At 50.1% G+C, this 12890-nt stretch overlaps 1 protein-coding gene across 1 annotated transcript in view; it reads right to left on the bottom strand.

Moving 5' to 3' along the window:
- gch2 (GTP cyclohydrolase 2) overlaps positions 1-11483 on the bottom strand; it is a 64875-nt gene extending 53392 nt beyond the window's left edge. Inside the window, exon 1 of the mRNA XM_072510603.1 lies at positions 10865-11483. Coding sequence (XP_072366704.1) covers positions 10865-11168 — 304 coding nt within the window. The 5' untranslated portion in view covers positions 11169-11483. The remainder of the gene's footprint in view (positions 1-10864) is intronic.
- Positions 11484-12890: the final 1407 nt, after the last annotated feature.

Raw genomic sequence — 12890 nt, 5'->3', positions numbered from 1 at the left:
GAGTAAAAACAACAGGGTTGTGGTGATGGGAGACTTCAACTTCCCCAATATTGACTGGGACTCACTTAGTGCCAGGGGCTTAGACGGGGCGGAGTTTGTAAGGAGCATCCAGGAGGGCTTCTTAAAACAATATGTAAACAGTCCAACTAGGGAAGGGGCGGTACTGGACCTGGTATTGGGGAATGAGCCCGGCCAGGTGGTAGATGTTTCAGTAGGGGAGCATTTCGGTAACAGTGACCACAATTCAGTAAGTTTTAAAGTACTGGTGGACAAGGATAAGAGTGGTCCGAGGATGAATGTGCTAAATTGGGGGAAGGCTAATTATAACAATATTAGGCGGGAACTGAAGAACATAGATTGGGGGCGGATGTTTGAGGGCAAATCAACATCTGACATGTGGGAGGCTTTCAAGTGTCAGTTGAAAGGAATACAGGACCGGCATGTTCCTGTGAGGAAGAAAGATAAATACGGCAATTTTCGGGAACCTTGGATGACGAGTGATATTGTAGGCCTCGTCAAAAAGAAAAAGGAGGCATTTGTCAGGGCTAAAAGGCTGGGAACAGACGAAGCCTGTGTGGCATATAAGGAAAGTAGGAAGGAACTTAAGCAAGGAGTCAGGAGGGCTAGAAGGGGTCACGAAAAGTCATTAGCAAATAGGGTTAAGGAAAATCCCAAGGCTTTTTACACGTACATAAAAAGCAAGAGGGTAGCCAGGGAAAGGGTTGGCCCACTGAAGGATAGGCAAGGGAATCTATGTGTGGAGCCAGAGGAAATGGGCGAGGTACTAAATGAATACTTTGCATCAGTATTCACCAAAGAGAAGGAATTGGTAGATGTTGAGTCTGGAGAAGGGGGTGTAGATAGCCTGGGTCACATTGTGATCCAAAAAGACGAGGTGTTGGGTGTCTTGAAAAATATTAAGGTAGATAAGTCCCCAGGGCCTGATGGGATCTACCCCAGAATACTGAAGGAGGCTGGAGAGGAAATTGCTGAGGCCTTGACAGAAATCTTTGGATCCTCGTTGTCTTCAGGGGATGTCCCGGAGGACTGGAGAATAGCCAATGTTGTTCCTCTGTTTAAGAAGGGTAGCAAGGATAATCCCGGGAACTACAGGCCGGTGAGCCTTACGTCAGTGGTAGGGAAATTACTGGAGAGAATTCTTAGAGACAGGATCTACTCCCATTTGGAAGCAAATGGACGTATTAGTGAGAGGCAGCACGGTTTTGTGAAGGGGAGGTCGTGTCTCACTAACTTGATAGAGTTTTTCGAGGAGGTCACTAAGATGATTGATGCAGGTAGGGCAGTAGATGTTGTCTATATGGACTTCAGTAAGGCCTTTGACAAGGTCCCTCATGGTAGACTAGTACAAAAGGTGAAGTCACACGGGATCAGGGGTGAACTGGCAAGGTGGATACAGAACTGGCTAGGCCATAGAAGGCAGAGGGTAGCAAGGGAGGGATGCTTTTCTAATTGGAGGGCTGTGACCAGTGGTGTTCCACAGGGATCAGTGCTGGGACCTTTGCTCTTTGTAGTATATATAAATGATTTGGAGGAAAATGTAATTGGTCTGATTAGTAAGTTTGCAGACGACACAAAGGTTGGTGGAATTGCGGATAGCGATGAGGACTGTCTGAGGATACAGCAGGATTTAGATTGTCTGGAGACTTGGGCGGAGAGATGGCAGATGGAGTTTAATCCGGACAAATGTGAGGTAATGCATTTTGGAAGGTCTAATGCAGGTAGGGAATATACAGTGAATGGTAGAACCCTCAAGAGTATTGACAGTCAGAGAGATCTAGGAGTACAGGTCCACAGGTCATTGAAAGGGGCAACACAGGTGGAGAAGGTAGTCAAGAAGGCATACGGCATGCTTGCCTTCATTGGCCGGGGCATTGAGTATAAGAATTGGCAAGTCATGTTGCAGCTGTATAGAACCTTAGTTAGGCCACACTTGGAGTATAGTGTTCAATTCTGGTCGCCACACTACCAGAAGGATGTGGAGGCTTTAGAGAGGGTGCAGAAGAGATTTACCAGAATGTTGCCTGGTATGGAGGGCATAAGCTATGAGGAGCGGTTGAATAAACTCGGTTTGTTCTCACTGGAACGAAAGAGGTTGAGGGGCGACCTGATAGAGGTATACAAAATTATGAGGGGCATAGACAGAGTGGATAGTCAGAGGCTTTTCCCCAGGGTAGAGGGGTCAATTACTAGGGGGCATAGGTTTAAGGTGAGAGGGGCAAGGTTTAGAGTAGATGTACGAGGCAAGTTTTTTACGCAGAGGGTAGTGGGTACCTGGAACTCGCTACCGGAGGAGGTAGTGGAAGCAGGGACGATAGGGACATTTAAGGGGCATCTTGACAAATATATGAATAGGATGGGAATAGAAGGATACGGACCCAGGAAGTGTAGAAGATTGTAGTTTAGTTGGGCAGTATGGTCGGCACGGGCTTGGAGGGCCGAAGGGCCTGTTCCTGTGCTGTACATTTCTTTGTTCTTTGTTTGTTCTTTGACATCTGGGAATTTCGAGGCTGTTATTTCCCTTTCACGACGAACAAAGAAGCAGCAAAAAGGGGGTTCTACATTCAGCTTATTCAGCACAGGTGGTGGAAAATAGCAGGAAGCTTCAGGAATTATGTTGAGGGAGTTTATAATATTTATAATGGGCTGGATTCTCCATTCTGGTGACTAATTACTGCCTCCAGTGTAGAATCGCAGGAACTGCGCATGCCATGATGTCATGCAAATGGGCCAACACCCAGTCCAAGTGCAGCCTGCACGATTTCCAGCCCTGCAGGCATCTGATTCACTGGGGTCGGGATTCTCGTTCACAGCCTGACAAGCTGGAACAGCTTTCAAGCGCTGCACTCATCACAGACTGTGCACAGAGGGCAGCACGGTAGCATAGTGATTCGCACAATTGCTTCACAGCTCCAGGGTCCCCGGTTCGATTCCCGGCTTGGGTCACTGTCTGTGCGGAGTCTGCACATTCTCCCTGTGTGTGCGTGGGTTTCCTCCGGGTGCTCCGGTTTCCTCCCACAGTCCAAAGATGTGCAGGTTAGGTGGATTGGCCATGCTAAATTGCCCTTAGTGTCCAAAATTGCCCTTAGTGTTGGGTGGGGTTACTGGGTTATGGGGATAGGGTGGAGGCGTGCGGTTGGGTAGGGTGCTCTTTCCAAGAGCCGGTGCAGACTCGATGGGCCGAATGGCCTCCTTCTGCACTGTAAATTTTGTTAGAGTGTCATTCCAGCCAAGAAGACAGCTGCTAAAATATCTGCTCCAAGGTTCCTGGAGTCAGAGATCGACCGAATGCTGAACACCATTGAGGAGAGGAGGGACATACTTTTCCCCAGTGCGCAGTGCCCTCCAATCTCAACAACTCCTGGGATGATACCTATGCAGAGACCCCAGATAGAGGTGGGCACGGTAGCACAGTGGTTAGCACAGTTGCTTCACAGCTCCAGGGTAGATTCCCGGCTTGGGTCACTGTCTGTGTGGAGTTTGTACTTTCGCCCTGTGTCTGAGTGGGTTTCCCACGGGTGCTCCGGTTTCCTCCCACAGTCCAAAGATGTGCAAGTTAGGTGGATTGGCCTTCTAAATTGCCCTTAAGTGTCCAAGAAAGGTTTGGTGAGGTTACGGGGATAAGGTAAAGGTGTGGCCTTAGGTCGGGTGCTCTTTCCAAGGGCCGGTGCAGACTCGATGGGCCAAATGGCCTCATTCCGCACTGTAAATTCTATGATTCTACGAGGTGACAGAGGCTGTCATTGCTGCCAGCCTCACTAGGAGGACCGACATGCAATGCCGTAAGGTGAACGACCTCCTTCGAGCAGCTTGGGTGAGTAACCACCTCTGTCTCCCTGTCATCACTCCAGTCCCTCACTCATGCCCCCAATCCCCTAAAGGCCAACACTCCACCTTCCCAATCTCCCTGACAACCCACCCTCCATGAAACCCCCACACATGTATTGTCTTCTTTGGCCAGGAGCCTTGAACACACATGCCACCAGCTACAGTCCTGGACCACACGGGACAAACCCATCAGCTCAGGCTCCACGGCTATCCTCATCCGATGAGGCCTGCCGTTCTTCCTCCTCCTCCAGCATGTCGCCCCACAGTTGCGCCATGTTCTGAAGTACACAGCATGCCACCACGATGCTCGAGACACTCTGGAGGCTAAATTTGAACCCCCCACCAGAGCAGTGCAGGCATCAGAAGTGCTTCTTGAGCAAGCCGATGCACTGCTCGATGACGCTCCTGATTGCTGTGTGATGGTAGTATAACGGTTCTCCACCTTTGTCTGGGGTCTCTGATTAGGTATCATTAACCATGATCGCAGCGGGTAACCCTTGTCTCCCACTTGCCAACCTGTCATCCAGGGCAGCGCTCGAAGGTGCCGGGGTCTGACGAGTGCACCAGGATGTACGAGTCGTTCACACTGCCTGGATATCGACTGCACACATGCATGATGTGCAACTGGTGGCCGCACATTTAGATTCATGGAGTGGAAGTACTTCCTATTGATGAAGGGCACAGCTTGTCGAACCGATGCTCAGAGCGACATGCGTACCATCGATCGCCCCCTGGACCTGGACCCTGCCAGCGATGGCAGCAAATCCTGCTGTCCAGGCATGTGATGGGCCTGGTCCAGGTTGACGGTGATACTTATCTGATGCCCGGGCCTATAGGGCATCCGTTACAGCGCGGATACACCTATGTGCAGAAATTTGCGAGATTCCACACAGGTCTCCTCAAGGACCCTGGAATGAGCCAAACGCATAAACCTTTAGGGTGATTGTCATTTCATGGCCACCGGGAGCAAGTGTCCTCCTCCAATACCCTGGCGGCGCCAGGTGCACCACCATCTGGCACAGGTGGAGCACGGTCTCCCTGGTGAGCCGGAGTTGTCTTTGGCACACGCGGTCCGACAGCTCATCAAGGACAGGCGCCAATAATATAAAAATGTCCTTATGCGGCGCTTACTTCACGCCTCCTCCTCAGCCTGTGGGATGTCCAGCACTTGAGCCTCATTAGCTGGCCCCTGCTTTTCTAGGGCAGGCTCCTTCCCTGATTATCTGCAAGACCGCTGTTGCAGAGTGAGAGCAATGTTGGCTGTAGTCCGAAATCCATGGGTTGAATTCTCCGCTGGCAGAATTCTCCATTGCGCCGGCAGCGCACCCGTGCCCGGGAATTTCCCAATGGCATGGGGCTGCCCACATTGGCTGGCTGGTGGGATGGAGAATCCCACTTCCGGTGGAGGTGTGCCGCACCAGTTGACAGAGAATCCCGCCACATATATCTGTGGAGGAGGGGGGAGAGAAACAGAGAATGTCAGAAAGGTGAGGATTCAATTGATCATCCAATGCGAGGTTACATGGTCACGCTGTACCACCAACATGCCTCTCTCCACCACCCCTGGCCCCTTTGAGATGATGTAGTCTGCACTGTCCCCATCAGTGATGTAGGGAACCTCTCTCCTCATTACCCATCCCTGCCAACAGAGGTACCGGTGGCTGCCGCAACTGGTGTTAGCGATAGGCTCTGTGGTCCCTCTCCTGTTTCTCCCAGTAAGGGTCTCCTCACTGGTTGAGCCTTGTGCTCTCCTGCCAGGAGGCTGGCAGCTGGTTATGTGGTGGAGATGTTCATACTGTGCAGCCATTGCCCTCAGTGCCCAAAAAGGTTAGGAGGGGTTATTGGGTTACAGGGATAGGGTGGATGTGAGGGCTTAAGTGGGTTGGTGCTGACTCAATGGGCCGAATGACCTCCTTCTGCACTGTATGTTCTATGTTCATACACTCTCCAGCAAGACCAAAAGGTTTGCTTACCTCCTAGCTCCCCCTCAATGGCCATGGTGCCCGAGGCCCAGTTTGTAAATACTTGCACCAATTCACGCCCGTGTGACTCCCAGCTGAGAGGGCCAGAGCATCACGGGGAGGCGGGGAGCTGGAGATTCGGGCTTCCCACACGTTAATCAGATGCAAATGGCTATTAGTCACTGATTTGCATGGTGCCTCTGGCAAGGGATATTCCATCACACTCCAGGGGTGTCATTCTCCGACCCCCCAGCGGGTCGGAGAATGGCCGTTGGCCGCCGTGAATCCCGCCCCCGCCGGTTGCCGAAGTCTCCGGTACTGGATATTCGGCGGGGGCGGGAATCGCGCCGCGCCGGTTGGTGGGCCCCCCCGCTCGATTCTCCGGCCCGGATGGGCCGAAGTCCCGCCGAGAAATTGCCTGTCCCGCCGGCGTAAATTAAAGTACCTATTTACCGGCGGGACAGGGCGGTGCGGGCGGGCTCCGGGGTCCTGGGGGGGGGGGGGTGCGCGGGGCGATCTGACCCCGGGGGGTGCCCCCACAGTGGTCTGGCCCACGATCGGGGCCCACCGATCCGCGGGCGGGCCTGTGCCGTGGGGGCACTCTTTCCCTTCCGCCTCTGCAACGGTCTCCACCATGGCGGAGGCGGAAGAGACTCTCCCCACTGCGCATGCGCGGGAAACTGTCAGCGTCCACTGACGCTCCCGCGCCGCCCCGAATGTCATTTCCGCGCCAGCTGGCGGGGCAACAAACGCCGTTTCCGCCAGCTGGCGGGGCGGAAATCCCTCCGGCGCCAGCCTAGGCCCTCAATGTTGGGGCTCGGCCCCCAAAGATGCGGAGCATTCCGCACCTTTGGGGTGCGCGATGCCAGTCTGATTGGCGCCGTTTTGGGCGCCAGTCGGCGGACATTGCGCCGTTTGGGGAGAATCTCGCCCCTGACTTGTGCCGTGTAGATTGTGGACAGGATTTGAAGAATCAGGAGAGGAATTACCCACCACAGGATTCCTAGCCTCTCACTAGCTATTGTGCCAGTCCAGTTCAGTTTCTTGTCAATGGTAACCCCCTGGATATTGATAGTGGGGGATTCAGCGATGGTAATCCAATTTCTAGACTCTAAAGGCATCAAGGGTTATGAGAGAGCATGGGGATGTGGCGTTGAGAGAGAGGATCAACCACGATCATCTGCACTGGCGGAGCAAGCTCAAAGGTCTGAATTGTCTATTCCTGCTCCAATTTTCTATTCTTCTATCTTTCCAGTCAATAAATAATAATAATCTTTATAGTGCCAAGTAGGCCTTCACTGCACTCCCTCAATTACAAGTATATTGTTTCTTAGACAAGGAGACCAAAACTGCAAACTACTCCAGGTGTGGTCTCACCAAGGCTCTGTACAGCTGCAGTAAGACATCTTTGCTCCTGTACTCAATCTTCTTGCAATGAAGGCCAACATACCATTTGTCTTCCCAACTGCTTACTGCATCTGCATGCTTGCTTTCAGTGACTGGTGTACAAGGGCACCCAGGTCCATTGTACATCCATATTTCCCAATCTATCGCCATTTAAATTACACTCTGCCATTCTCCGACCGAAGTGGATAACTCCACATTTTCCATGTTATACTGCATCTGCTATGTATTTGTCCACTCACTCAACTTGTTTAAATCACCTTGAAGCCTCTGAACATGCCACTTAACACCATTCACATTCCCACCAAGTTTTGTTTCATCAACAAACCTGGAAATATTACATTTGGTTCCGTCATCCAAACCTTTTAGGTATATTGTTAATAGCTGGGGCCCCAAGCATTGTTCCCTGCAGTACCCCATTAGTCACCATTTGACACTTTGAAAAAGACCCATTTATTCCTACTCTGTTTCCTGCTTGCTAACTAATTCTCAATCCATGCCAATATATTTTCCAATCCCAGATGCTTCTATTGTGCACATTATCATATTTGGGACTTCATTTATCAAACATTTTCTGAAAATCCAAATACACTACACCCATTCGTAACTATTCTACTATCTACGCCTACAAAAAACTCCAGCGGGTTTGTCAAACATGATTTTCCTTTCATAAATCCATACTGACTTTGTCTAATCTTGGTGATATTTTTGAAGTGTCTTGTTATCACAGCTTTTATAATAGATATATTCTAACAGCATTTTCCCTATTGATGTCAAGAGGAGATGGTTAGATTCTCTCTTGTTGGAGATGGTCATTGCCTGACACTTGTGCGGCACAAATGTTACTCGTCAGCCCAAGCCTGGATACTGCCCATGTCTTGCTGAATTTCAGCATTTATGTATCTGAAGAGTCGTGAATGGTAATGAACCATTAAATCTTCAGCGAACATCCCCACTTCTGACGGTATGATGGAAGGGATATCATTGATGAAGCAGCCGAAGATGGTTGGGCCTAGAACACTACCCGGAGTAATGTCCTGGAACAGAGAAGACTAACCTCAAAACACCACAACCATGTTCCTTTGTGCCAGGTATGACCCCAGCCAGCAGAGAGTTGCTAAGGTGAAAAGCTGGAGACATCCGCCAGGTTTAGAGCCAATCAGATTACCTGATGGCAAGGGTCCAGCATTGGTTTCTCAAGAGGCTAAAAGGGGGAAGATTTTTAACATCATTGACGAAGGTTAAGGGCAGCACGGTAGCATTGTGGTTAGCACAATTGCTTCACAGCTCCAGGGTCCCAGGTTCGATTCCCGGCTTGGGTCACTGTCTGTGCGGAGTCTGCACGTTCTCCCAGTGTGTGCGTGGGTTTCCTCTGGGTGCTCCGGTTTCCTCCCACAGTCCAAAGATGTGCAGGTTAGGTGGATTGGCCATGCTAAATTGCCCTTAGTAGCCAAAATTTCCCTTAGTGTTGGGTTGGGTGGGGTTACTGGATTATGGGGATAGGGTGGAGGTGTGGGCTTGGGTAGGGTGCTCTTTCAAAGAGCTGGCGCAGACTCGATGGGCCGAATGGCCTCCTTCTGCACTGTAAATTCTATGAAAAGGTTGAAGGTGAGTCCTGGGACAGGACAAGGCAAGAGAAGATCCAGAAGAACAATGCGCCCTAGTCACTCTGAGAAACCCAGAGGCTGATGGTTGGCTACTGCTGTTTCTAAAATGTTAATTTGTGGATATTAATTGAGCTCAATAACCTCATTTTGATAATCAAATCATCCAGTGTCTCTACTCAGCCAGTTTCAGAATGGTCAAGATTTTGAAATCTTAGAAGTCTCCTATCACTGGTAACGTTCCTCTGCATTCTCTCTTAGACCTTGACAGCCTTCCTAAAGTGAAATATCAGCACTGGACACAAAACCTCAACTGAAACCTAACCAATGCTATACAAAGGTTTTTCTTCTGTACTCTGTGCCTCTACTCACATCCCACATGCCACACCCTGTCCTGCCAACTTCAAACAGTCCTGATAATTTTACAGCTTAAGTTATATGTCGTCTCTCCTCATTCTTGCTACCAAAATTATAATTTCCATTCATAATCAATAATCATTTTGATTTGGGTGGACAGTCAAATGTATTTCCTCTGCACTTGTCCAGGTTTGGGACTGGGGCCAATAAACATTCCCTGCCAGGAAGGAGAAAAAGGAAGCTCTATGACCTGACAGAAAGATGTGATGTGAGAGACTTAAACACTGGGGGATGAGAAGAAGAATGGGTGACTGACAGGAGGAGGAGACAGAGACCCCACCGGCATGATGGCGACTCCAGGCTGAATGAAAAAGAAGGTACCTCGAAGGTAGTGCAGCACTCCCTCAGCTGTAATCACAGGTTTGGAGCTGCAATCCACAACATTTTGCATGCAGCTGACATCTGGGGCTGGATTCACTGTTTTTGTGGCTAAGTGCCGATGCCAACTGTGGTGTTTTATGACACCAAAATCGGCACTGAACCCTCAACGATCCTGTGACCGGTGCGGGGCTAGTAGCACTGCCGAGTAAAACTCCCAGCTCCCATAATATAAACGGCTGGAGAATGGCCGGGTCCATGGCCATGCATGTGCAAGCCGAAGACCTGCAGCGGTCGCGCTGTAAAACATGGCGCCGGTCGTGCGCAGGCCCGACCTGCCAAGTAGTGCGCCCCTGACCACTCACTACCGATCCCCCCATCCTCGCGGAAGCCCCCCCCAGCCAGCAGCACAGCTCCCGACTGACTGTGGCGGCGCTGGCCACAGACCGCAGCTGCCATGCCAGGTTCCCAACTGCTGATACCACATGGCCCCCACTTGGTTGGAAACTTGGGCCTTCAGGTGACGCACCAATGCCGTTCCAATGGCATGTGGCACGCAACGCGATGACATCATTTTGGAGGGGCGGAGGATAGAACCCCAGCACCCCCCCCCCCCCCCCAATTTCGGCACCGGAAGGGATTCACCACCCGATCACGTTATCAGCATCAGGGAATGGTGAATCCCGCTGAAGGTTCTTTTTCCATTGCCCTTGCCTATCTGTGCCAAAAAACACACACATACAGGCAGCTGTGGATGTGACCAGAGCCAACAATTGGGTCATATAAATGGGCGACAACTTATATGGCCGCCACCATCCTTCTACCTGACCCTAGGGAGTTCTTCATTCACCTGAGGAAGGAGCAGCGCTCCGAAAGCTAGTGACATCGAAACAAACCTGTTGGACTTTAACCTGGTGTTGTAAGACTTCGTACTGTGCTCACCCCAGTCCAACACCGGCATCTCCGCATCATAGGGAGTTTAGTCACACTGCTGTCAGTCCTCACAAATATCAGGCGGAATGGATCTTCCAACTCGCCCGTTTCAATCTGCATCAAACCTGTTGCTGCTGGCTCCTTACATGCTCGCTTGACAGTGGTGCGGTGTTTGTGAGTGAAGACATGCTTCAAGAAAAATCGCGCGCCAACTCAAATTGAACGCTCGGTTATATTCATTTCTCCACAGGTTAAGTGATGTGCGCCATGGAGTGAACGACAATCACGCTTTCGAGTTGACTAAACTGCGCTTCACAAAATGCAACATAGAAAGCCAGCAGGTGCAATCGAATAGATTGAAAGGGAATTGTTTTTTTTTACCGGGAATGCTGTCCTGATAACCTTTGGTGAAGAACTGCATGGCTTTGGCTGCTCTCCTGGGGGTCTTCAGCAGCCCCTGCCTCTCGGGGTTCTCCCCGAGGCCCCGGAGGATGCTGGTGTAGGCTTCCTCCAGCGCAGCCAGTGCATCCGCTCCGCCCGGCGCCTTCGCCTCCTTCCACTGCACCGTCACTTTCTTCGGCTCGAAAACCTGGTCGCCAAAGCTCTCGAAGCAGCTGGCCACAAACTTCTTGGCGCAGCACACGCCGTTCATGTCTGGAGTGACTATCTGTTTGGCGTACTCCATGCTGCCCGGGATTGCTCTGAGGAAACGCTGGGGAAGACCGTCTCTGTCACTCTGTCTGCCGACCAGCGCCTCTCTATTTATACCTGAAGAGATTAACGGGAGACGAGTCTCGTTTAAATTTTCACTGCGTTGCTCAGACGTCAGCACTTGTGCCAGTACCACAGAGCCATATTAAACTGACTGGGGGCAGGGTTATTTTGCAGGGGGTGGGGGCCGGGGGAAATATTTGTCTATCAGAGATGAGGATGTCCCCCCCGGGCCAATGCCACGCTGCTCCTTCCATCACAGACTGATTTTAAATTGACAACCATCAGCTGTGGGTGACAGTGAGTGGACCTTATCGCATCCGGCCAGATAAATAAAAAAGCACCCCCCCCCCCCCCCCCCAACCTCCGACCTTTAAACGCAAGAACAAACGTCAAACCGGCCTCATCTTTTGCTGTACATGATCTGGCAATGCTGGGATTGGATTTGATGATAACAGACTGCGTGCTGGTTTCTGATAATAGACAAAGATCAACAATAAAAGGCGCCTGTTAAAGGTGAATGCCAGAAAAAAACTGGGAAGAAGTTTGTGTATTGTACTTGCGGGGTAAAAGAAAGGAATGCATGTGGGAGTGAACTCAATAATCAACAAGGGTTTATTAGATGGTTGTGGACTGTACAATGGCTTGATCCAGACTGAGGGAAAGCCTGCAAGGTGCACTATCAGTGACTAGACTCTTAAAAGTGACTAGACAACAACACAACAACCTACTCATGTGAGAGTACCTTTAAGAAATGGGTGTTTAAGAAATGTACCTTTAAGAAATGGGTGTTTATCAGTGATGTCAGAGTGTGGGTGGAGCTGGGCTGTCTGTGAGCTTTTTACTTTCGTTTTTGAGCAGCTGCAGGGTGTGTTTTAGTTTTGTTTTCAGTGTTGGAGCTGAAGCCAGACCAAGCAGATGTACTGCTGTTCTCGCTGCCATCAAAAGACTATCTCTTGATCATTTAGTGAATTCAGAATTATAAATGTTCTCAGTCGTGAATGTAAACCTAATGTGCTTCTCTTGAAAGGTGTTTTAAGTCTTATGAATGTTGAAAGGAAAGCTTAAAGGATTACTTAGTGTTGTATTCTTTGGGGGTTGTATTTGAATTGATGGTTGCTAAAATGTTCACTGTATGTTTTAAAACTTGAGTTCATAGAATAAACATGGTTTTGCTTTAAAAAATACTTTTTCATTTATGCTGTACCACACCTGTAGAGTGGGTTGTGTGCTCCCCATACCACAATCTATTAATAGTTGTGGGTCAGGTGAACTCCATGATACACTTTGGGGTTCTCTAAACCCAGGCCCATCACAGTTTGCACACTTCACTGCAAAATAACTAATTCATCTATTTGTTGACATATTTGAAGTCAGGTAGTTTCCAAGTGAAGAGCCTCCAGGATTATTTTAAGCCATTGAAGTGGCACCACATTTGACAGAACACTTTTCTCAGTTAAGTATCTGCTTTAAAATGCCCAGTCCTATTGGATATCATTCTCAAATGGCACCATGCTGCCTCACTCCGTACTCCCTAATTGATCTCCCCTCCCAACTCCGCTTCCCATTTCTCCTTGATCTTCACGACCTGCTCGTCTCCCTGCTCCCCCAGCCACTTGTATGTATCCAAAATTCTTCCCTCCACTTCTACATCCGGGAGCAGCAGTCGCTCCAGCTAGGTGAATCCCGTCAACCT

The sequence above is a fragment of the Scyliorhinus torazame genome, chromosome 1 (genome assembly GCF_047496885.1).
Source record: "Scyliorhinus torazame isolate Kashiwa2021f chromosome 1, sScyTor2.1, whole genome shotgun sequence".
Taxonomy (NCBI): Eukaryota; Metazoa; Chordata; class Chondrichthyes; order Carcharhiniformes; family Scyliorhinidae; genus Scyliorhinus; species Scyliorhinus torazame.
This window is presented reverse-complemented; position numbering and strand designations above follow the sequence as displayed.